The sequence below is a fragment of the Parus major genome, chromosome 4, assembly GCF_001522545.3.
Source record: "Parus major isolate Abel chromosome 4, Parus_major1.1, whole genome shotgun sequence".
NCBI lineage: Eukaryota > Metazoa > Chordata > Aves > Passeriformes > Paridae > Parus > Parus major.
Window position 1 is genome coordinate 52,194,396 of NC_031771.1, and position 25,934 is coordinate 52,220,329.

A 25,934-nucleotide genomic window follows, 5' to 3' on the forward strand; every position below is an offset into this window, starting at 1 on the left:
GCCGAGCCGGGCTGTGCCGAGCCGGGCAGCGCCGGCAGGCCGGAGCTGATCCGCCCGCCTCTCCTGGCCTCTGCTGGGGTAGCCGGGATGTGCTCTCTGCCGCTCCCCTCCCACTCGCCCCCTTCCCTCGCAGGAGCCTTCCGCGCCTAGTTTAATGGCTTTGCAAAGAAAGCCGGGCAGAAGAACACTTTCCTCATTGGCGGTGGTCAGATCATGACCTAACTCACCATGAACTTGGAAGGGCTTGAAATGATAGCGGTGTTGATCGTGATTGTGCTTTTTGTAAAAGTGTTGGAACAGTTTGGGCTGATTGAAGCAGGTTTAGAAGGTAAGGGAGTGCTTTTCAGTGGCTCGTCATTTTTCTGTTCTGGTTATTCTCTTGCAGCGAGGCAGGAGCACCTGTGAACTGGATGTGAGGCACTACCCGAGTCACTTCGAGAGCGACGTGCACATCAGGGGCTGTCTGTTGTGGGTGTTGGTTGTGGTTTGATTTTGCAGGAAAAATAAACTGGTATCCAGAAAACTGCCAGTATAAACTGAAGTGGTAAAGTCTGAATCTCTTATTCCTGTTTTAAATCTGCTCATTTAAAGTAGTGGAGGGCAAAGGCAGATTTTAGTATGATTACAGGCAATCATATTGCCTTCAAACTGTCTTGTAATCAAAATTGTTTTGTAATGTATTCACGTTAACGTCATCTCTACTAGAATTGTTGTAAGATCAACATGTATGTTTTATAGTATTTAAAAACCTGTTGAATATTTAATTTACTGTTAACATTTTAAACTGTGCTTGAGGAAGAACTACAATACTCAGATTCAAACTAAGCAACTTAAACATTCACTAAGGGCAATCAAGTGCAAATTTTATTGCTTGATGCTTTGTTTTTCTTAGACAGATCCCCTCCTCTATTAGCAATATTGTTTCTTTATAAAGCAGTAAGAATTAGAAACAAGAAGATTATTTTAAATGTGTTTTTTACATGTGGAATAGTGGAATATTGATTATTTTTACCTTATTTCTAAGAGAGCTGTTATTTGTACCATATGATGAGTTGGACTAAAAAAGCACTGCTTGCAGCATGGTCGATAATGTAATGACAATCACTTCATCCTAGTGTTTTACTAGATTACATTCTGAAGTGGTCTGTTTCTCAAATATTGAAGGAATATTGTATTCAAAAATCTTCCTGTAAGTGGGCATTTGAATGCAGCATACATACTTACACCTGTGAAAAGGAGAACACTGTTCTTTAATTACGGTTTCATGTGCTAACTATAACAAAAATTATGTTTTAAGCAAAATTTTCTCCTATGAAAACATCTAAAGTAGTCCTGTTTATGTAACCCTTTCAAGAAATGCAGCCTTCCTTTCAAGTGATTTGAAAGAAGGAAGTTACTCAGCTGGTACTCTGTCTGTGTAGCTGTCTTGCGTGGACTTGCTAGAATCTTGCTAGAGAATCTTAAAGCCCTTCAGAGATCAAGTGCTTTTTTTATAAAAATTTTATGGTTGTGTTAGAGTACATTCTATCTAGTTTACATGACAACAGAAAGATTCCCTTAAAGGTTTGACTTTCTGATTTTCTTTTTGTGCTGTGTTTAGATTTAAGAAGTATCAATTAACATGATAAATGTTACTGTAAAAGTTATTTCCAGCATTAGAAGCTGCAAAGATTGAGAAAAAAAAAAAAAATCTGTATGTATGTTTTAAGTTGTTTGGCATGTTTGAGTGTGCTCTCAAGTCGAGTCTGATTGCCACATCTGTTTGGGTTCCCTGGAAAAATACATCATTTGATTGTTGCCTGTACTTGTTGCTATGGTTGGAGAAGCTGATAATGGAAAGACAATTCAAAATATAGTGAAGATGTCTGTAAGTGGTTGTATTATTTCTGTAAGTTTTTTGTGCAGATGCCTGTTTTTCCTGCCTCTCTGGTCAAAAGTCTGGCAGTCTGTTTGTGCATAGAGTCTTAAAGTTTCTTTTTACCTACTCCAGGAGAGGTTTCCTGCATGCCAGCTAAGGGAAATCACAGGAAGGTATTTATGCTCCATTCCTCTGTGATGTTCTACTTCTGTGAATGACATAAAGGGCATGTTACATGAGAATCAAGTAATAGTATAAATAATGATGTTAGCTAAATTTCACAGACTGAAGATTTTTTTTCTTCTTAGCTCAGCAGTAGATTTCTTTCCCATTTTTTTCCTTAAACTTTTGATTTAAAGATCTGAACTGAGTAAAATAGGAAAAACAAAAATATTCTTATGCTTTTACTAGAGAATTGAAAAAAAATTGTCAAAATGTTAGTAAGCATCAAGACTATTCATTTCTACTATTGAATGAAAAGTACATGCATTGTAAAATTGTGTAAGTGTTAGAGAAGTTTTTAATTAGAATGTTAAAGAAAGGAAATTTTACAAGTGTAGTCAGACTATTTATGTGCTTTTCTGGAAATCAGTGAGGAAGTTGGTCTCAGCTTTCTGAAAATGTTGGGTTTTATAAGGACATTTTTAATTTTCTGAATTTGGGTAGGTTATATCACTTCTTTCTTTTTCACAGAGGTTAATATGTCCCAAGAAAACCTTTCTATTTGTTTCCCACCATTTAATGGTTTACAGTATATAAAACACATCCTATATCTACCTGGAGATCAGAGTCAGTAATAATCTCTAGCAGAGTGCATGCAATGCACAATGCTAAAGCTCATTCTGAAGCTTAGGTAGAGACTGAGGTTTCAGAATCCTATTGTGCCCCTATCATGGTGAAAAAAGCCTGATGATAACTTATCTTACACTGGATTGTCATGATTCTGTACTTTGTGAAACACCACATTAATTTGGAAGAATCAGGTGCAATGATGTAAATTAAAAGCACTCTGTTCAGTGTCATAATAGCTATAATGAGTGTAAAAAATATTCTCCTCCCTTCAGACCCTTCAGTGCAAATTATGTATATGATAATAATAATATGCAATTATTTTCATTCTTTTCAAAAACAATGACGTATTTCAGAGTAAATATTTTGTATACTTGCTTATACTTATCCTGCACTCACTCTGATAACAGTATGCTTTCTGTGGTTTTGTACAATTACCTTCAACTGCTGAGTGATTCTGTTGTAAGAAAGTATTTTCAAATAGATGTTTTTAATATTGTATGACAGCTATGAAAGTGATAAGTAGCAGAATAGATTTATACACTTTAGTACGTTGTGGGTTTCAGAGACTTTATCTCTCAGTTAAATATTATTTTATGATGTATTGCACTCACTTAGATTGCAGTATGCTTTCTGTGGTTTTGCCCAGTTGCCTTTAATTGCTGAGTGGTTTTACTGTTGTTATAAAAGTATTTTCAAATAGATGTTTTTAATATTGTATGGCAGCTCCTAAAATGATGAGTAGCAGAATAGATTTATTCGCTCTCATGGGTTTTGGATTGCACAGGCTTTGTCCTTAGGTTAAATTTTTAACTTTTCATAAATTAGGCTATATTCTCCTTGCTAAACTTTACTGGCTTTTTAAAACAATAATTTATCAGGTTTTAAAAGTAGTGCACTGATACCTAATCAGGAAAGTTTGTTCCTCGGTATCAATCTATAATTTTTTCTTCTTGTAACGCAAGTTTTTCTTAAAGTCATTCATAAGTAGAATGAGATACAAGACCTGAATAGCTATATGTACAAAAGGTTACCATCTTGAGATTATGCCATACTCAGGATATTAATTTATAGGATTTCAGTATATTTTTAGTACTTTTCTTAAAAGTACTTTGCAATCTTCATGTATTAGGATCATATGAACTTAAAGAAGAAATTGAAGAGATTTTCTTTGTGAATATCTTCCTTGTATTTCAGTTTTTCTGGGTAAAGTGTTGGAGACAGAGGTTGAAGCATCATGAGATCAGGCCATTCCTAATTTAAAATTGCTTTGTCCTAAAGTTTATTGGGAAACCTGGATTGCTTTTCAAAAGCTAAATTTATTAATTCCTGTTTATTAATTAAATAAACAGAAAAATAGACCCTCTTTATTAAGGTATGTATTGAAACCTACACTATTAGGAATAATGTTCAGAGAAGAAATCTGAACTATATGACTGATCAAAAATATTTAAATAGGAATACTTTGTTTTTTAGGAAATAACCTTACAGCAATTAGAACATCTAATAGAAAAAATAGCATGGAAGTAGCTAAATATATTACTGTGAAATGTGGGTTCCATGTCTCTGTTGTCGGTATCTGTCTATAATCCTTTTTTAGGAGTCCTGAGAGTGGCAGCACTAGAACTTTACAGCTAAAATTGTAATAATCGAGCTAAATTACTAAAACGCTTGATTCCTCCAAAATGTTAAAGCAGCTTCTAATCCCATTTTAGTAAACTTGGCTATTAAATACTTTGTATTCATCAGCTGGAAAAAAGAGCAAAACCACAGATGCATAGGTAATTGCTTGTGATATTTACAGCAGTTTTTGAACAAGGACTGGATATGACTGGAAAGGAAGTGGAAGTTCCTTGTGGTTGCTCTCAAACTAGCAGCCTCTGGAGCTGTTTTGCCATCCAGGCTATGATCTGCTGGGAATGTCACCATTTCCACAGTGATGTCCCTCCTCACAGTGTTCTTCCTGGATGGAAAAGGAGTAATACCTCAGAACCACAGAATGCTCGGGTTGGAAGGTGCCTCTGGAGATCATCTAGTCCAACCCCCTGCTACAGCAGGTTCACATAGTGCAAGTTGCATGGGCTCACATCCAGGCAGGCTTTGACTTCTTCCAGTGAAGGAGATTCCATGAACTCTCTGAGTAGCCTGTTGCAGTGGCTCTGTCAGGTTTTTCTTTGATATTCATTCCAGAAGATTCATAATGACTAGCATTTCATCCAACAAATAGTGTGATAAACATAGGGGCTTTTATGGCATTTTTCTTTTCTTAAATCAATCTGGATGTCAGAGAGTTATGCACAGAATTGTGAAGTATGGAAGCAAAAGTGGACCAGTATGTGAAATGATTAGGCAGAGCTGACAGTAGGCAAAATACAAAAATATGATAGAAATATTAATATTAAAACTTAGAAGTAATTTGTTCAATTAAGTCTTCATAAATTATAAGATAAATTGAATCAAAACAACTGTTGAAATGACTCCTCATATAGGGATAAGTGAGAAGTAGACAGAAATCTTTATACACAGAACTCCAGTGAACTTCTTCTTGATTAAATATGTAGCTGGAACAGCACTAGCAAGTCACTTGTAGAGAGCAGCATGTACTGTAGTTTACTTGGAATTATGTGCATGTGAACATCTGACCAGGTTGTGCATCCTGCATGACTGGTCAGCAAGCCACCACTGGGCAGAATGAATAAGAGAAAAGCTCTTCCCATTTTTCATACTAGAAGCCCCAACTTATAGATACAGTCTTAGAAAAACCAGAAATAGTCAAGAAAAGCAGCTTGCTAGCCATGAGAATTTGTAATAGGTGCCTTCTGTTGTTAGAAGTGGTCTGTCATCTCTGAGTCATCTTCTGAAGGCTGGTCCATTGTTGCTGAAAAACCTGGTGTTCCCAGGTCAATGTCTGCTGAAGAGTCTTTTCTCAACACTTACTGTCACACTCAATAATAATGTGTGTGTCTAGTGCTTTACATCTACAGACACCGAAGGAGATAAACACTGTAATTGAAAGGATGACAAAGAAATAGATGGATAGAGTCTTGCTCTCCAAATTATCAATACAATGCTTTTTTGCATTATTTTTTATAGGGGAGTTCTTCCTTTAGTTACCTGACCTGTTTCTCTGGTGATTAATCGTTCAGCACCTGTTAGAAAGTTCAGTTCAGCCAGACTGAATGCTGCCTAGATATAATAAGGCAGATGATTTTATCTGGAGCAACAACTTTGTTTTTCCTTTCTGCAGTCATTTTTCCCAGTGGTATCTATGGAGGTATGTGGTATTCCAGGCACATTTTTTTTGTTGGGACCAATAGCCAAAAAATATTCTTCTATAAACAGGAAAAATTTCAATCATCCAAAGAGATTTTTGAGTGCTATTTTCTTACTGTTGATGATGTGAGATAATGAAAGGAAAATGAGAGTAGATCAGGTAAATATATGTTTATTAATCAGATATTTATTTATCAGTTATATCAGAGTATTGTGTGGAATATTGTCTAATTTTACACAGAAGAAATGTGATTAATAGTTCAACTCTCATTACTAAAACCAAATTCTAATAGAGAAAACAACCCCGACATCTGAAATAGAAAAGAAAAAGGGTTACCAGAGAAGTGAGTTGTTAAGAACATTAAGGACAATACTTTTTTTGGACATAAGCATTATGATATTATGTCAGTAACACTCACCAGCTGCTGTAGGTATGTATATCAGAACAGACGTTTGTACAGCCACAATTTGATCTATTCTTTCTGTACTTGAAGCTCATACTCAGAATTTTTTCCTAACAGCATCTCTACAAAGTGATGGGGTGTCTCTAGATAACCAGAAAAGAATTTCTGCTGGTGGAAGAAAAGTAATCTATATACAGCTACTTCTTGCCTGTGTCTGAGGAACTTTCAGTAACAACAGAACCAAGATGCTGCCTGCATAAGTTTGTCTGATGGTGACAGCCCATTCTTAACAGCTGCACCTAAAAAGAAGACAGAGATTTATCTTGTTTATTGAACCTGATATTTCTGAAAAGCCAAAATTTCTGCAGGTAATCCATAATATTCAAGTGCAATGAGTATTATACCCCTTGGAGAATAAGACCATATTCTGCTCTATGGAAGGATGTGGTCTGTCCTCTTGGAAAGTAATCTATCATCTCAGTAAACTCCTTGACTATTTTTTCATTAGAAAGAACTTTTTTTCCATACTGAATTAAATTTTATTTAGCCTGAGGGATATGCATGTTAAATTTTGAAATTTTATTAATATGCCATCTGAGTTACTTCTTTTGAAGTCTGAGATTTAAAGTTATGTTTACAAGACAGTGAGAGTACCTATACCTTCAAATATCAAGTTTGCCACTGAACACCTAGTAAGATCCCAGAGATAGGAGGTTCATCAGAGATCTGCCTCAGTTCATTTGTAACCTGCAGCTGATGATAAAAGGAATTATGCACAGTTGGAGTTTTCTAATTTTTTGATACATTCAGACAAAAATTGCTATGTTCATAAGTATATTTATTCAACCTCAATCTAAATTGCATTAATTTCCCTCTTACTCATCACATAGCTCAGAGTTCCCATTCTGGCCAATTTATGGCTAGATAAGTAGTCTGAGATGAATTGGGTTACCAGAACAGGAGTAATTATTCTCAGGAGTAAATGGGTATAACGGAAGGCGGAATAGGATGCTGAAATGGTTGTTTTGCAAGTTGATGATTAAGATAGGACAAAATGTGGTTCACTTGCTCACAATCAAAACTGATTTAATAGTTCAGCAATAATAAAGAAGTCATAAAGACAGGAAGGTATCCTCAGTCAACTCGATTGCTGACCCATTCAGTGAGAACATGGCTCACCTTTGAGTCATTATTGCAAAAATTGTCATAATCTGTTAAAAGTTATACTTCAAATGCTACTAATTTTTCTATTTGCTTCCTTACCATTATCTTACCGCATTATGATAAGAAGCTTACTTTCTGAATGCTAGAATTTTTGGACTGAGCCAAACATTGATAGACCCAAAACATTCCTATTTAAAAGGTAAATCTCGCTGCAAAAACCCAAACTGAAGATTCATCACAATATCCTTTGTTGATTAACTTAATCTGTTTAGGAACTTCACTTTTTAATTTGAGAAACTAAGTAAAGCTACTTTAGCACTTATACCTTTTGTTTTCTAGATTCAAAATAAGTTTTGTGGCTCTTTTCTGAACCTTTTTTATTTTTTTAATAATCTTCTTGGGGAATTGATATTCAAACTGGACAGAAGACTCAAAATTGATCTCAGACAGATCAGAGGTAAGACATAATATCCCTGCCTTTCCTATACGTGGTATCTTACTATTAATACAGTGAGCAATAATTAGCTCATCTTATACTTTTTTGGCAAAATAGAGATACTCACATCAATGATTCTAAATAGAAATAAAGATGTGAGTGAAATTATTTGCTGGGTAGTTTTTTATTTATTTTTGTGCTTTTTTTTGGTGTTTTTTGTGGGTTTTTGTTTTTGGAGGTTTTTTGTTAGAAGATCACATTAGAAAATCTTTGGTAAGTTTTTTTTTTATTCATTTGAAATAACCATACTAAAGATGTGACCTTCTGTTGTGAGGTCTGATTTGGATTAATATAAGTTCACCGTGTCCTGTGGTTTTATTAATTTTAAATTTGCCTACCTTAAGAAAATAAATAACATGTTGAATTAGGACTGCTACTTCAGAACTTTTCCATTTGGTTTTGGGTTATCAAACTAACATAAAAAAAAATTATATGTATTTATTAATGTAATAATTATAATTTATAATTTAATAATTATCTTTATTAATACAGGTGATTATAAAGATGTACACTGCTTTTTTTCATCTTTGGAAGATCTCAGTTCCCATTTTTTTGTTTTGGGGTTTTTTTCCTTCTTAAAGATCCAATAATCAGGGGATTTTCCTTCTGGTTATAAACCTGCAGTTTCACACTCTTAATTTGTAAAGAGAGATTTTGCAGTCAGGAAAAATGATAAAATGTAACTTTTCATTGACAGATTTTTATTTTCTAAGTCTCTGTAGTGAATATTTATTGAAGTGGTAAAGTACCAAATTCAATATTGGTATATCTTCTATATTCACTAATGCTTTTAGACATCTCTTTGTTATGTGGATGCATAGAATAAGAAAGCATGAGACTGGAGTTCCAACTACCATGTTCAGCACTGTATTTGGTTTAAAGCAAATTTTTCTTTTTTCTCTCCTGGGTGGAGGGATTTTCTATTATAATTGATAAAAACAATGAAACTTACTGAATAATTTAGTTATTTTGGTAGTAAGTGTTTTTCATTGTTTAAAGTACGATGGTCTCAGTAACCAAGTACATGGTTGTTTGGACCCAGTTGAAACTGATTAGAGCCTTGACCTCAGCCTGTTTCTTGAAAGTGAGCTGTAATTGGCAAGTAATTCAAGTCCTTGAGCAGTGCCCTTGCTGGGAAGATAAAAGGTGAAAAGCATCCTCCCTCATCCATCTGATAGTTTGTCAGTTCCAGGCCTTTTCTCAAATAATTACTGAAGGGAATGATTACCTTGCTCTGAGTCAACCACCTGACCTGCTCTGGACTCGTATATTTTTCAGTGGCAGACATGGCTGTGAGTAGCCATCCTAGTGAATGGCACCACTCAACAGGTAGTGAATCAATCTCGTCTGCAGCTGTGTTTTGTAATGCCATACTTTGAAGGGCAGATCACTGTTACTGAGTCCTTGTGCTCATGGAAGCAGTATATCTCTCTTTTAGTCCTGTGACATCTTGCTTTGATGCTAAAGGAAGCGTGTGCAATATACCAGAGAAATGAAAGCGCATGCTTTGGGATTTCTCACACTGTGCACGTTCTCTCTGGGGAAGATCCCCTAACCCAGAGGTAGTTAATGTTCCTAGTAGGAACCAAGAGGGAGGACACTTTAAGAGGAAGCAGACATTTTACAGCAGGTGCTCTCAAGTGTTAAACAGCATCCACCTTTACCCTAAAGAGGACCATTATTTTATTTATACTATCTATTTTTATTAACTGATAGTTAATTGTTAATTTCTTGAAGAATGAATTTGTTTTAATATATTAACTTACTTACAACATGTGTTGTAATATAAGTTTAGGACATATGTTGTAATGTAAGTCTAGGAAATACCTTCATTTTATGATGTGTCTAATCATTTGAGTCTTCCATGCATCCCTCACCAGTGACCTGGTAGTGTGTCTCAGATGTGTAATTTTTCTCTTTGCCTCCTTTGGGCTGAATTTTCTGTGGATATAACTTTTCTCTAGTCTCTCAGCCTCTTTTGGGCTGAATTCTTTTGGGATCCTCCCTCGTGGGGAGTCCCACTTATCTCAGTCCTTATTATTCGAAGAAAACTCACGGGCTCATTAGATTCTGGTTTCTCGTGTTTATTGAAGGATTTTTACAAAACTTGGCAGGTCTATCCAGACTGACTGCACAAGCTTAAATCACCACAGCCTGGCTCATCTTGTTCTAATGATACAAAATGGCTTCGAACCACGTGGTCTTTTCACCTTTATACTGACTTCTATCTTATTAATTACAGACACGTGTATTATTATATCTCAACAAATAAGTTTTCTATATCTGCTCGCGTAATTAAAAGTGCGACTAACTCTAAGCCAGTCATATTTTGTGCTTCTATAAACTGCAGAAACATGGAGAAGAAGGAAGAAGAAGAAGGATTAAAAACTACACCCTTTTTCCTCTATCTTTACTCCATGTGTGGAACCCTCTTAAAATCTATACTTTCACTTCTGTGTTAAAAGAAACATTTTTCTACTTTCTATTTAATTTCTTACAAACTCTGGCTTGCTCAGGGATATTTGGAAGCCTTTTTTATCAATATTATATATGATTGATGTATTTTTTAAAGAATTATATAGACAGAGAAATGTCTCTGCATTTCTAGACTCCTACAAGATGGAAACAGTTAAGAGTTTCCTAGTGAAGGGCAAAAGGAATTCTCTGTATTAGTATGATATTACCACTAAAATTGCTTTATGAACTTTCTGACTGGTAGCTACCATCTTTCTTGGAACAGATTTCAAATGCTGAAAGATCCTAAGACATTGAGGGATATCAGCATGGTAATGGCTTAGCTAGTTTTATAGAATCATAGAATTATTAAGGTTGGAAAAGACCTCCAAGATTGTTGAGTCCAATCTTTGACTGAATACCAACATATCAACTAAACCATAGTACTAAATGCCTCATCCAGTTGTTTTTTTGAACTTCCAGGGATAATGACTACCACTTCCCTGGGCAGCCTGTTTGAATCCTTGACAATCCTTTCAGTGAAAAAAATATTATGCTGTACTGCAGCATATTCCAAGGTTATGCTTTTTTTTCCCTGTGGTAAATTTGTGTCCTGACAATCACTTCAAGGAGGATGGAAGGTTGTTTAGCAGCAAATGAAAGGTACAGGTAAGCAACTGAAAAGTTTTTATTCCTCAAACATATGAAGTTGTAATTGAGCTTCAGCTAGAGATCTCCCAAGGTGTAACAAGCAGATGGGTTTAGGGACACAGCTTATTAAATTATTGTGCAGTATTTATCCATTAGCGTCTGTCTTTCTCTTTAATGTGACAAAGACATTAAAAATATAGATAAATGACATCCATAATCCATTTGGGAATACTCTTATCTACATCCCAAATAGTTACATTTGGTGCAATAGCTTTGTATATTTACTGCTCAGAGCAAATAAGTAACTTGGAGGTAAGCTATACCTTTGCAAATTCCAGTCTACTCTGAGCCTTTGTGTTTTATTATCTACTGCATTATACAGGGTTTTTTTTGCTTAGATCTATGTGTATTGATGTTTTTCCCATGCTTTCCTTTGAAATCGTAGCTCTGTAGTATAAATCTTGATGGACTTTACCTTACATCACAGCTGTGCTGGCTGTCCAGTTTAAACAACAGTTGTGTGACATGACTTAACAGTTTTCAAATCCCACAGTCCTAAATTCAACTCACATTGGCTACAGCCTTTTGCAACACTGGATGTGGCTAAAGCACAAATCATTTTCTAATGCAGGGTTTAATTAGTTTTATTCTGAGATGACCTCAAATGCTTTTATCTGCTGTACATTTGCAGCTGCAGTCTCATGACTATGATCACTGGGCATCTTAGAGACGTAATGGTCTTTTTTGTTGATTCACCTTGTGTTGACCACTAACATTTATTTTGGGCAATGATTGCCAAGAATTTGGCAGTAAGTGCTTAGTAGCAGGACTATAGCCCACAGTTTGTCACCTGGGAGCAACTGTCTGTGGGACACGTGCTGGTGATGGAGTGCGTAGGCAGAAGGAGGCTTCCTTTTCAGAGTCTGCTTATCAGACTCAGCTGGAAAAAAGCGTGACTTTTAAGCCACACCAAACAAGTATTAAGAAGGAGACACCTTTGAATTCAGTTGGGCTTTCAATGGGCAAAACAGTTATACTCAAAACTAGTATCTGTGTTACACTGAAGAACCGTCTTGGCTGGGAGCCTGTCTCTGGCTATGGTGTACAGAGCTCAGAGAAGCTCAATATTCAATTGTTTTATTGTTATAGTGCCTTTTTTACTGAGATGTCATCTGAATTCTGACTCTGCTTTCCTTGAATATGCAATCTCCAACTCATCCTTTTTAAGTAGCTTGTTCATCATGGGATATTTTTTAACTTCTTTGATTCTGAATTGTTGTAACTGTTCGTAATCATGTTCTATTTAAAATGAGCTATGTGTCCTTTTCCATCAGTACAAAGCAGCAGTGAGGTATTACCAGGAAATCTTGGTGCTGATGTGACAAACCAGATGTGGTGATGAAACTGTCAAGGTAATTCAGGCCATGAGGTCTCTGCTTTCCATTTCTCACCAATGCCTGCTGCTGTCCAGCAGCAACGCTGCAATACACAGTCAGCTCTGGCTGACTACACCTGACTAGCAAGTATCTTTTACTTCCATCTCTGGATAAGACTTTCTTTAGGTATATTTTTGGACAGTATTTTACCACAGCAGCAGCATTGTTATTTACACTGGGATTAATTATATTTTTTTGGACAGCTTGGAACTGTTCTCCGAAGCAGAATCTGAGAGGAATTTATAACTGCCCATGCTTTTCTATTGTAGAAATATATACAGTTCACATGTTGGCTTTTTGGAGTCTTTAGTAGATCACCTGGGACAGTGTGACTAAAGCAGCTGCAGTAGTCAATTATTTCTCATAGGAAGCATTTTCTTTATGACAGAAGTAAATAATGAAGTAAAGTTTATCCTCAAAAGAATGTGTATCAGCAAATTCTTTTATTTTGATTTCCCAACGACTTGTGCACTGTAACAGGTTGGGCTGTGCTTTTGCATGTAACAAATGGAAAACTCTTTGGAAAACTTCCTCCTTTATAATGTTTTGGTCTGACCCTTTAGCTATTTAGATATTTACTTTAAAGGTGCTCAAAGGCAGGGCTTTGAATTAAACAAGTTAATAGAGCCAAACTGGGGGTCCTGGGAAGACTGTAAAAGAGGGTGGTCTTAGGAGCAGAAGGTATCCAGCAGCTCTGATTTACTACTATCAATAAAAGAAATTAAGCCAGGACTTCCCGTAGAATTTCATGTACTCTGAGTAGCCTTTCTGACAAACAAATGCATCTCCACTGAAGTTCTGTTCCTGGCAGTTCTATTTCAGGAAGAAGGGATGTATATGAAAATGCGAAAAGGCTACCAAAAATTAGGTGGAAATGATTATAACTTTGAAGTTACTTACTTTTCAGCCTTCAGCATCCCAGTTAAATTGTCAACACATGTGACTTTTATTTAAAGCTAATGCCATCTTTGCAGATGTTGTAGTAAATTTTGACTGACAGAAATAAAGACTGGTCAGAGCTCCACTGTGTGGAATAGTATTTTAATTCCAGTATATCTATGTAGAGGTAATTGCTCAGTCTTTGCAAGGAAAAGGGAAAGTCTTTTTCTTGTATGCCTTGCAAGGGATACATAATGGATGATAAAGAGATTGCTTTATAAAGGAAACCCCTTTAGAGCCTAACATGTAATTATCCATTACAGAAATTGAAATGCAATTGCTGGACTGCATATGTCAATCCTTCTCTTGCCCAACCATCACATTTGCTTTTTAATTGTTAATTTTCTTCTGTCCTCTCTTGCCACAACCATTATATTTCTTTTTCACGTGATCTGATTTTGGGCTGTTTCCTACCTTAAAGCACAGATAATTTTTTCAGCAGTTTAGTCTAACTGACGATTAACATTTTTCTCATGTATTCAGCTTTATGAAGATTCAGCAAGCTTGTACAAAACAAGTTGTAGCCTGTCTCTTATTTTCATGGCTGTTTTAAATAAAAAGACATCTCTGGCTTTCTAGACAGTTTTTTGATTTGCATATATCATGCAGACTGACCCCTTCCAAAAGCAGTTTCTAAAGTGCAGCACAATTTTAGTTCTAAATAATATGTTTATTCACATCTTAAGATAAAAATGTATATTTTGGACTCACTGTGCATAATTAAAACAAGCACAACATTTTTTTTCTTCTTTCTTAAGTGCATCTGTTCTAGGTTACAGAAAATGTTGCAGTGTTCCCAGTAGCACCGATAGCACTGTTCTGAACTTGGGAATTCTTTCAGTATTTGTTCTTATCAACCTGGAATTGCTTTGCGTAGCTGTGGACAGTATGGAGTGCAGAAAGTGAGAAGCTGGCAGATAGAAAACCAGACATTTCACTATCTTTAATTTTTAGTGACTTAATGCATATTTTCTAAGTAAAAAGCAAAGGCAAAATCCTTTGATAAATTTAGCCTGATACTCAGTATATCCTAGGATTATTTTCCCACTCTGCTTTAATAGTAGCTTTAATAGTGAAGTTTAAAACTAAAAGCAATATAACCAGTTTGAGATTGCATCTGAAAGGAGAAAAGCATGTGGTTCAATATGACAGCATGATATACTGGAATGGAAAAATGCATACTAGGAAAAATCATATTTTGGTAAGCAGAAGTGTTTGTACCTGTCTTGTCTGAATAGAATAAAGTTATAAGAGACCTGATCATATAAAAGAATTGCAGTAACATTTCCACAATTTAAATGCATACCTGCTAATTCTTAACACGGTAAGTTACCTTTTTTCAGCAAAGAAAGATTTCTGAACGATATGGATAATATTGTCATTTGTTTGCTAATCTTATAGGTTCAATATTGATTTAAAGACAAATATATTTCAGTGCCAGTAAAAGAAAAAATTCTGGTTAGGATGCGAGAGTTCCCTTACAATTACCTTTTTTCCTGTAAAGCCTTTCAATATTCACTTGAGGAAACAAGTGATGTTTCTATTATAGACATTTTTTGGGTAGTAGGTAGAAGGTACACATTGCTGGCTGCTAAAGCTGTTCAATAAAGTATTTGTCAAATTGAGTTCTTCATACATCGACTCCTAAATTTTAAGGTGTGTATTTACTATTGTAGTGTCTGCATATGCTAAATGAAATATATTTCATTAACAGACTTTAAAATATGATTACAGTTCCTGCCAATTTGACATTTTAGTTTTTCATTCCAGAAATAACGTAGTTACAATTTTGGAATCATAGACTGCAGCAAAAACTATTTTACTGAGTCTAGAAGAAATACTAAGTCTCAGAGGCCACTGAGCCATATAAAGAAAAACCTGTGTCATTAATTGCTGTTATGCAGTTCTCCATGGGTCTTTTATGTGGGATATTTTACTCAATAATTCAGAAAGCGCACCTTAAGGCTTAAGTCAGTGTATCTTTCATATGGGTTTGGATAAAGCTGAAGGAAATTGTTACTGAAAATTGGAAACATGCAAAGAAATTGAAAGTGTTTATTTTATTTGAAGAAAGATGCTGTTTTGGAAAGGAATGTCAACACGCACAAGGAAAAGGAGGAAAGGAAAAGGTGACTATAGGAACACAATCCTTGTGCCCTTTTCAATTCAAAAGCTATAAATATTAGAAAGAATTGAACAAGAGTTAATAATCCCTTGCTGACAGGCTATCTGCTTAGCTATTTTTGGATAGTTTAGCCAGGAGTTATAACTGCATGTGTACTTAGATGGTCCCAAAAATGTAACCCTACTGTTTTCAAGAATGTTTCAAGAACACCAAATATTACCTCAGAAGTTGAAACTTGATTATATTTATTGTGTTTTCCTGATTCTTTTTTTTTTTTAGATTATTTTTGGGGAGAGGTTGTCCTAAGGACAATTTTATTTTCTAATTATTTTATTAGTCATAATATCTGTGTTTGGTTTTCCAAATATGGATCTGGGATAAAAAGTGGTAACAGAATGAGTAAGTATTTGTTGTTAGCTTCTTTTTAATTTGGAAGATTTAAGTGTAGAATTGAAGATTTTAAATTGGTGGTAACATCAGCTTTATGTAATATTTCATAATGGTTGTAATACAAAAAGCAAAATGCAACAAGGTTTTGATGGAAAAGCTTAAGTTACTCAAATTCCTGTGTAGGTTAATAACTAAGGCTATAAAAGAACATCCTAATAATAACAGGTTTAGAATTCAGTTTATTATAAACTGTATATTTTATTCTGTTTTCCCTCCTTATTAAAAAAATGTATGAAATTATGCATGCTTTTCCCTCTCTTTAAAGTTAGCAATAGATAAGGCACATTCCACATGACTTATTTAGGTTTAATTTGATGTGTTTTTTCTATGGTGTACCAATTTCTGATACACAAGTTTCCATTATTCTACACTAGCCTCTCTTATTTCAATGTTCAACTCACTTTACAGAGACAATACCAAATCCATGTATTTGTATCATATATAAACCACAGAATTTGGTTTGTGGTATCTAGAATCTGATGACAGGAGTGAGCATTCAGCTCTGCACATCCAGATGGATGCATGTGAGTCTTAATCAAGCATTCGTGCCAAGCTTTGATTATCAGCTCAGATAAACCTGAACCTGTGTATCACATGGCACAAAAAAAAGGGGTATTTTTAGTTTCAGAGATGGTCAAACTTATGGTAGGATTAGAATTCCAGAACTGAGCTGCTAGGAAGCTGAACTGGAAAATTATCATTAGCTGTACAAGACAGAGAGCAGTGTTTTGCTAGGTTTTAATTTTCTATTCTTTTACCTTTACTCATAACAAAATTTATGAAGTATCTAGTATGATAGATGGCTCAGAAAAATGTAACCAAATATACAATGCTGTGCTGGACAAACTGATCACTTTTCACAAATTAGATTGAGGACTAAAAATTCTTTTTTGCGTCTTCGTAAAATGAGTCTTTGTCTCACCCAGTTTCAGACCAGCAGACTGATAAACTCACTGCACCAATTTGTCTGAAATGCAGTCCAAACTTTTCTAGGTTGAATAACAAATTGAGACCTGTACAAGAGAAAAATTTCAAGGAGATTACACTGAAATAATACTTCCTGTTTCTCTTTAACATCAATAACTAAATTCAAAAATAGTCATCAGAAAAAAAAATAGGAGACAATTCTTTTGATTTCCAGAAATCTGTATCTTAACTGACTTGTAATTCTGATCTCATTTCACCCTTGAAGTCAGGCTGGATCTTTGACCATGAACTTTTCATCGTGTATTTTCCTTCAAAGAACTTTGGGATTCCTAAATTTCTTCTAAATGATAGAGTACTGTTGACTGTGTAATGATCTTGCACTAGTCATAGGCTGTGTATCTATTTTATTTGTGCTTCTCTTTGGTCTACATCAAAAATTTCAGTTAGCTTCCAAGTGAAAAGAAAGGAGAATGCAAAGCAAAATAAATAAAATATCCCGAGCCATGAACAGTTGCAGCTCCACTGGTAATATTCCCAATTTGGCAAGGTATATACAATATGTCATCTGTCATGCTCTTGCATTTTATGACATCAATTCCTTGTTAACCATCTGCTTTAGTCTTTCTCATATCCTGTGGTTACACTCATTTCACAGTTAAAGTTATGTTAACAAAATATTACTGACCTAATGCACACTGGGGTAAATTAATAGATGGTTCTAGGCTAGGAAGTTTTTACAACTGTGTCCTTGACCCATGGCATAGTTGACAGTGCTTAATTAGCCAGATCTATTAGCCAGCAAATCTCTTTACAGAAAATCCATGGATCTAAAATGATCAGCCTCGGCAGCTGTGCACCTAATTTTTTACTGTACATGGGACAAATTCTAAAGAAATATGTAGATTATTTCTGCATCACTGTGAAAAAATTATTTCTGTGCGCAGTATTTTATCAGGCATCATGTCATTCGAACTTCATACTGAGCCAAAGTTTCTCAGAGCTCAAAAAAGTTGCCTCCAATGGGACCTTCTCTACCTAATAATTGTAATTAGGATGTTCAGTGGTTTCATCTGTTTTTAGAAATGTAATTGTAATTGTAAGCTTTACTTACAAGCTAATGTAGTTAAATTTTAAAACAATTTTTATTTCTGGTGAATATAGTTATAAATAATAGTGCCTTCACAGCTGTTGATCTGGCACATGCACTGAGGCCAATGGCCAGCTGTGCAGCGTGGTTAGCAGCTGGAGAAGCTCATAGGACAGGAAAACAAGCAAAGTGCAAAATGCTTTATGAACATCTGACTGCTGACTTAAAACAAGTATTAGAAGTATGCTTATTGACTGTCAGGAAGAAGAGAAAATATTCATACATTCATGACTTGTGCTACATCTCTCATTTTGACTTTGGGTTTCAATACACTATTGTATTTAAAAAAAACAACTGACCAAAAGCCACTCAGCAGTTAGTGTTTGTACAGTGTATTCCTTGCAGTGTGCAGGAACTAAAGCTTAGGAGTCAAATACTAAAATATATGGCAGAAGTCCATGTGACATTTAAAAGCTAAACTTAATTCCAGATAATCTGGACATCCTATAACTAAAGTAGATTAATGTTCTTTGAAATGGAAACAAAATCATAAATCTTTATGGGTAATTGTGAGGTCACTGTAGTTTTTCAGCATGTTATTTAGACATATTGAAAAAGATAGATTATAGACTTATAACTGTATTGATTTGGACGAAGGAGATATTACAGAGTTAGGGCCCACAAGTTTAGGGTTTTTTATGTTTAAAATATATATAAACAGTAAAACTTCCAAAAGTCTTTGAGTTAGGAAAATAATTTCCTTCCTTCACCCGTTACTAGCCTTTTTTTTTTATTTGTTGAATACCCTGGATTTGTTTGGTCTGTGTAAGGAATGAGTCATTTTCTTACCAGTGGCTTTCCTTACACAGGTCTATGAGCAATTGTAGACACACTGATCATTAAATTGGAGAAGCAGATGTACCAATGCTCAGGGGAGACTCATCTTTCTCTCCCACAGCCTGTGGAAAGTCACGTACCTGGGAAGTGTGTGACTTACTTCTTCTGATGAGTCAGTCAATATCAATTGACTATATTTATATAAAGATGTAGTCTTGGCGAGACAGATTGGGTTAATGCAGCCAGGATTTGTCCTCTTTAAATGCCGTGTCAAGTGTCATCCTCTCATGTGTGTATTGATGTGAAACCCTGACTTCCTACTGCTTCATCTGAACAATTTGTACAACTTGCTTTCCCTGAAGGCATTAGTATGGGAATTGATCCCTGAATGTGACTGTGTTCTGGGATGCAACTGAAAATAGAACAGTGTGACTTGTTTCCTCATTTCTTGCTTCATACTTGAAATTGTAGCTGTGACATGTCTATCTGACAACTGCCTTTCCTCAATTAACTCTAAGGAAGTTAGTATTTCTACTCTTTTGGAAAGAAGTTTACTTGACTTTTTCAGATAATATCAAATTTTTCTTCTCTGTTCTCACAAAGCCATCTCTCTATTTTGTAACATGTACTCATATTGCAGCTGACTGCATTACTTGTCTCATCTTTTCTTATATTCATTTGGTATTACTCTTTTTCCTCACTACTTTTTTTTTATTCTCTAAACTTCAAAATTGCTCATGTGTTTGCATCAAGTATTTTCACACCAAATATTTTCTTTAGTTCCAAGAGGTAAATGTTCAAACTTTTTAACTCTGCTTGTCATATGTAACTGGATATTCCTTTGATCTGAGTTCTCTACATTCACATTATTGGTATCCACCTGTAGCCTGCTTTTATTGCAGGAATGTTTTCATTTTATACAGCCCCTCCGCCCACAAGGTTGTTACATTTGGGCTTTCAATTGTCAAGATTGCCTTACAGTTGGTAAAGATAGACTTTTACTTAAAGCATGTTAGATGTCACAAACACTTTATCCTACTGGCAAATACAGATAAATAAAATTAGCTAGCTAAATGGCTGACCTCCAGTAGATTAGATATTGTTAATCAATCAAAATTGTTTGTGGTTGGGGGACTTTTTAATAGAGTTTAAATCAAGGATATTGCTCCATTTATTCTGACCTTGATCTCTGCTTTGTTTTATTTTTAGTTTCCTGGGCATTAGTTACAAGTTAACATTCATTTGTCCTTCTTTATACTGTTGAATTAATTCAGTTCTGTGGAGTTTAGATATGTCCCTCCCATTCATCTGCTGACAGGTCAGACCCACACACGTACTCTGTACTGAAGTGTATCTAGTCACCAGTGAGTATCTGAGTATTTGAGACCCTTCTAAATTGTAAACACCTCACAATATTCAAATGTGGCACCATAATGTCCAGCACGTATTAATTGCAAACCCTTATGGGATTTTGTGGTATTCTGGCACTTCTGCTTTGCAGGTGAAGCTCCAAGAAGCTTAAACTTTCTTAACCTTTATTCCCTTTTCATACACCTGTTTAGTTGTTAGTGCTTTAAAACGGAAAATGAAGTGCAGTTTTAGTAGTTCTGATTCATGATTGCTTTGTGACTTGGTTGTAGAGTATCAGTGGAAATTAGATTTTAATGTTCTTGCAAAAATTATTCAGTTAGGGAATTTCTCATTGATGAGGAAGCCAGAGGTTTTTAAATTATATCTCCTCTTTCATGAAACTTATTTTGTACTTAAGCTTTGATGTAATTATTTGACCTAAGAAATCTGGACTTAGTTTGCTAGTAGCATCCTGGATGTGTTCAGCTTTATTTTAAGACCATTTCAAATAATTTTATTGCTACTATCTATTTCTTTAAGTTTCATCATGTTTTTCATGCTTTTCATTATTGCATTGATTGATCAGTTTGAAGTGTTTCCACCTCTTGGCAGTCTTATGACCTGACAGAGCTCCTCCTACAAAGGTGATGAAAAGGTAGGAAACTCTTCACTGAGTGAAGCTGCAGTGTCTGTATTTCTGAGCTCTTACAGAAAGAACTTAAGCTCATGTTCTTTATCATCCACATTTTTACAAACACTGAACTAACTGTGAGTCCTCTGCCAAGCTGACACAAGCCCATGCAGTGACTGTATGCAGGAGTGTAAGGTGCCCAGCAGTCCTGGATGGTTAGAGCAACTTTTCATGCTCCAATTTCATTACCAGTCTTTCTAGAACATAGGAACATTATCCTTAATATGTACATAGATAAAAATTCTTTCCACAGAAAAAAGATAATGCCCTGAGAAACTCAAATATCTACAGCTCTATAAAAGGAAGCTATGCAAATGGCAAATAGAAGAAACTCAAGGTATTTTATGTTTTGGGAGAATGTGAAAAATAACCAGTAATGTATTTTACCATGAAGCTACAGAATTAACTTTATGCTCCTATAATGGATTCATTGCTAGTCACTAAAAGTTTTTCCTTTGGTCCTTAGTCAAAGTCAAATGTCAAGGGATATTTGATTTGGTGGTTTGGTTTTTAGATAGAAGCATAGTCCAGACCCTACTACCTTTTTATTCCACTAATCAGAATATTACTGTAGCTATTTGATTTGTTTTACTACAGGTTTCAGAGCAAAGAAAATTAGGGTTGTCCATACTGAAGCACAGAGGTGCCAAACTACCATGGTCTGTTCAATAGATATGAAACTGAGTGACTTTGAGGTTACCAATGTAATGGAATTGCAGCATTATTGTAGCCCTCTGAGATAATTGCACACACAAGCAGTCCATTTACGCTGCTGCACCATGTCTTGGTCCTTAAGATGTCAGGGCTCACATCAGCTGCCTACTGAGCTGTCCAAAAACTTTATTTAGAGATGCTTTACAGTTATGCAGAAGCTATTTTCCTCTTCCTACTATGAACAAGCACATTGTGACAGCTTGCTCTTTAAGATTTTTTCAATTTATTGACTGTTTCTTGTTTTAATCAGATCTTTTGCTTGCCCCTACCAGACCTTGGCTTCTTCTTTTTATTTATGTATGTACACTCTAGTTAAAGGCAGTGTGAATAATAAAAACATGGACTGAAAGGGATCACATTTCTTTGAATATTGAAATAGTTGACCACATGTCAACACTTCAGGAGCAGAACTTTCTGACTTACACCTTTAGAACAGAAGCTGTCTCCTAATGAACTAGAAGCTTCACAAACAGAAAATTTTAATTTGAATTTTTTACACAGAAGACACAACTGTTTCTAATCTGAAACCAATACATTAAAAATAAAAAAAAAACTATTGAACTTTTATTTAACTTTTTGTCCTAGAAAGATGGAGCTGTAGCTAAGGTTGCATTTCATAAAATCAGAGAATCATAGAACACCTTTGGTTGGAAAGAGCCTCTGGAAATGATCTTGTCCAACCTGCTGCTCAAATTTGGACCAGCTTCCTAAAACAAAGTTGGTTGGGGCCTTGTTCATTTAAGGTTTGATTATGCCCAAACCCCTCTGGGCTGTCTGTCTCAGTGTCAGAGCAGCCTCGTAGTGGACAATTTTTTCCTTCCATGTTAGCAGAATTTTCCTTGTTGTGCCTTGTTTGTTAGCTCTCATCCTTTCTTGGCATGCTTCCAAGAAGAGCCTGCCTTCATCTTCTCACCAGCCACCCACTGGACAATAGAAGGCATCAGTTACACTCTCCCTTGCCTTTTCTGCTTCAGGCTGAATAAAAGCAGTGCTCTCAGCTTCTCCTTAGCTTAGCTTTGGAAACTCCCCACCCAGTTCCATGGACTGGTGTAACAGAGTTTTCCTTGCGTAGTCCCTGGCTTCCCTCTGGACTACACATCCTCTGCTGTGAGCTGTACGCTTCACTTTGGCACTGGCCCCAGGGACCAGAAGGCCACTGAACAGATGGGATCAGGGAAGACCAAGACAGAGAAGGTATTGAGTAACTAAAGATTTTGTCTTTGATATTCATACAAGGATCAATTTTGTGGTTAGAAATTACAAAGCTCTTGTCAATTTTTTTTATGAACATTAACTATTCTTTACAATGTTCTTTTAAAGTGGAAGCAGCATTAATGACTTTGATCTGAACACAGCACAGAGATATTAAGTATTTTTAATCAAGTTCTTTAATGGAGATAATATTTAGAAAGCTACTTTTCTTATTTTATTACCATTGTTGTTTATCAATGAATACCCACTCAGCATAATAGAGGAAGAATCAATAATTAAATAAATTTCTAACATGAAGATCTGTAAATTCTGATGTAGGTAGAAATCTTAGCATATCTTTGTGTGTATCACCTCCATGTATTTTGTACTTACATCTGCACTGCAGGAGAGGTGAGTTCCCACGAATACCGGAATTTTGCAAATGGGTTTGCTGTTCTGCTGTACAACATTGGCCTTAAAGGTCATGTTTTCAACATAATTGTATTTCTGGAAACTCTTCTTTGTCAAGCAGTCACCAATTAGCTATGTTTTACCATAGCTTTCTGCATTAATTTATACCACCTGAGTGTCTGATTGTGACAAAACTCAAAAGGATTTTAATTTCAAAAGGTTTTGTTTTAGCAACTAATGCTTTTTGACAAATCACACTAATCTCACTTGCACTCCCATTTTTTTTAGGGATATTAAAACCCATAAAAAACTGAAGCTGCAACAGGTATGATCTCAGTGGATACTTGAATAGTTTTCTGATAGGTGGTGACTGCTAAATCCCCTGCTATTTCATCCCCACTCTGCCATTACCTGGCATCTGTTGTCTTTCTGCTTTGAAACATTTTCAGTGTGTATGAGCTACTGGCCCCAGAGATGCAGTTGTTGAGAACTGAAATTTTATGCGGGACAAAATAGGAAGAGTCACAAGTTGGTCAGGTTAACAAAGTTAAATCTGCAGCTTTAAGGGTCTCTCTCAAGTATTCCAGGATCCTATTATTTCACAAAAATAATCAAAGGAATGGGAAAGATCCAGAATAGAGGTGATTTTGAAAACCAAGAAATTCCTGCATCTTTGTGTTTAATTAGATATACTTCCTAGAACATAATCCATTTTAGAAAATACTTTGATCCCTGTGTTAAAATATGCTTTCTAATGTGTCTGTATTGTGTAGGGAAGTTTACTGACAAATTTTCAAGGCTGACTTATGTGTGTTTACAAAGCTGCATCTGCTGTGTGAAGTCACACTGCAATCTGTTTGCTAAGCTGAACATCACACACTTATATGGACAGTTTTCTATAATTACCCCAACTAGATGTAATGCAGCTATTCCATACTCTGAGCTGCAGTAATATTCTTTGGAACAATGAAATTTCATTGATATTAATAAAACTGTCCAGTAAGTATAAAGCTCAAGTTGCACTGCTGCTTACTGAGTTGATTACTGAAATTTTCATTATTCTTTACATTGACTGAAGCTCTTACAGGTGATACTTTGCAAACTGATATTTTAGAGACTTTTTTGTGCAACCGATAAAATCACTAGAAGGTATTACATAAGGAGCTTTTCTTCTCTATTTAACATGTCCATAATCAAGACCAACATCAATCCAAATGCTGGAGAAGAGCATGAAGCTATTTCAACATTTTTCTCCCCCAGGTTTCATGAAGTCTTTATTGGTTTTTAGAGTATTAAGGATACCCAATATACTTCTGAACAAGGTGTTGCACCCACACCTGCAACGCACAGGACAGTGTATACAGGGAGGTTTCTGGTAGCAGGGAAACTGCAGTGGTAATTAGCTTAGCCTGAGAAGAGAGCAAGCAATGCTGAATGATTATACCTGTCAAGATATAATCATCTACACGAATTGTTATGGCTTGTGTGACTTCTTTAGTAGCCTCTATCCAGCTGCATATAAATAATACTTAGAGAAAATGTCATTCAAATCATGCTGCTGACAAGGTCATTAGATCCTTCATATTATATTGTTTTGGAATTTCACAGCAATCTTTCTTGGCTTTTGATCCCGGCTTTACTACACATTAAAAGAAAAAAAATTGATTTTGGTGCTATGGATTTAAAGACTGCCCTTGGTTTATATAACAATTTTTTTTTCCATACACACCCAATGGCAATTTTTTTTTATATATCAACCCAGTGTCCTTCCAATATCTTTTCTAGGTTAAATATATCCAATATTTTAGTCTTTCCTGCTAGGTCAAAATTCATAGTTCTTAAATCTTCTAGTCTTACATCTTCTTGCTGTCTTCCAATCTCTCTTCAAGCTGTCAACAACTTTCTTGGAACTAATATTAGAACTAAAATTGTATTATAGCTTAAGAGAAGGATCAGATATTGTATCTTGCACATAGACAGTCTATCCCACTTCTTAAAGGGGATTTTAAAGAAATAGAGTCAGAAATTGATTTTATAATTCATTAAATGAAAGGCTGTTTGACCCAACAGATAATGTTTCAGCTACATTTATATGGATCTGTGAATATATTTTGTACTTTCATTAACCAAAATTCCATACAATAATAAATGCTACACAGACTGTAGCATTTATTGTCTACATTCTGTAATTATGAAATGTATTAAAAATTCTTTTTCATTTAATACTATGTAGGGACATCAAATAGAAGATCACTGGAGTAAAAATAATGAAGAACTTGCAAATTTGATATTTTAAGCTGCTTTCCTTCTCAGAGAACTGTTAGAAAGGAGAATTAAGTGGTAGTTACAAGTACTTTCCATAACCTTCCACATTCCTAAAGCATCAGACTATTCACAATCTTGTGCCAGCATCAGATGTTTCTTGCGAAGCACAAGTCATCTGTAGCAATTAACTTTTGAATATCAAGAGCTCTTTCTGATGTTCACTCACTTCACTGTTTGGAATCAAATACCAGCTTAATTATCAGTAATCTGCCATTCTTTGAATGACATCTTAAAAGAAAAAGAAGGTATTTAATGGAGGAGTAAATCCCATCAGACCATGAGTCTGACTTCACTGTGTTATACACAGATGTGAAATGCTTCTGTCACCCTTAGCACCAATCCTGATCACCTCCATCTTTAAC

At 35.3% G+C, this 25,934-nt stretch overlaps 1 protein-coding gene across 9 annotated transcripts in view; it reads left to right on the forward strand.

Annotated features, from left to right (window-relative positions):
* The window catches only part of KCNIP4 (potassium voltage-gated channel interacting protein 4), a 386,819-nt gene that overhangs the window by 209,846 nt on the left and 151,039 nt on the right, over positions 1-25,934 (forward strand). Inside the window, exon 1 of one of the 9 annotated variants that reach the window (XM_015624326.2) lies at positions 113-328. The exons of the other annotated variants lie outside the window; for them this stretch is intronic. Within the exon in view, the coding sequence (XP_015479812.1) occupies positions 229-328 (100 nt within the window). The 5' untranslated portion in view covers positions 113-228. Of the gene's footprint in view, positions 1-112; positions 329-25,934 lie in introns of those variants that run through there. 9 annotated transcript variants of the gene reach the window in all.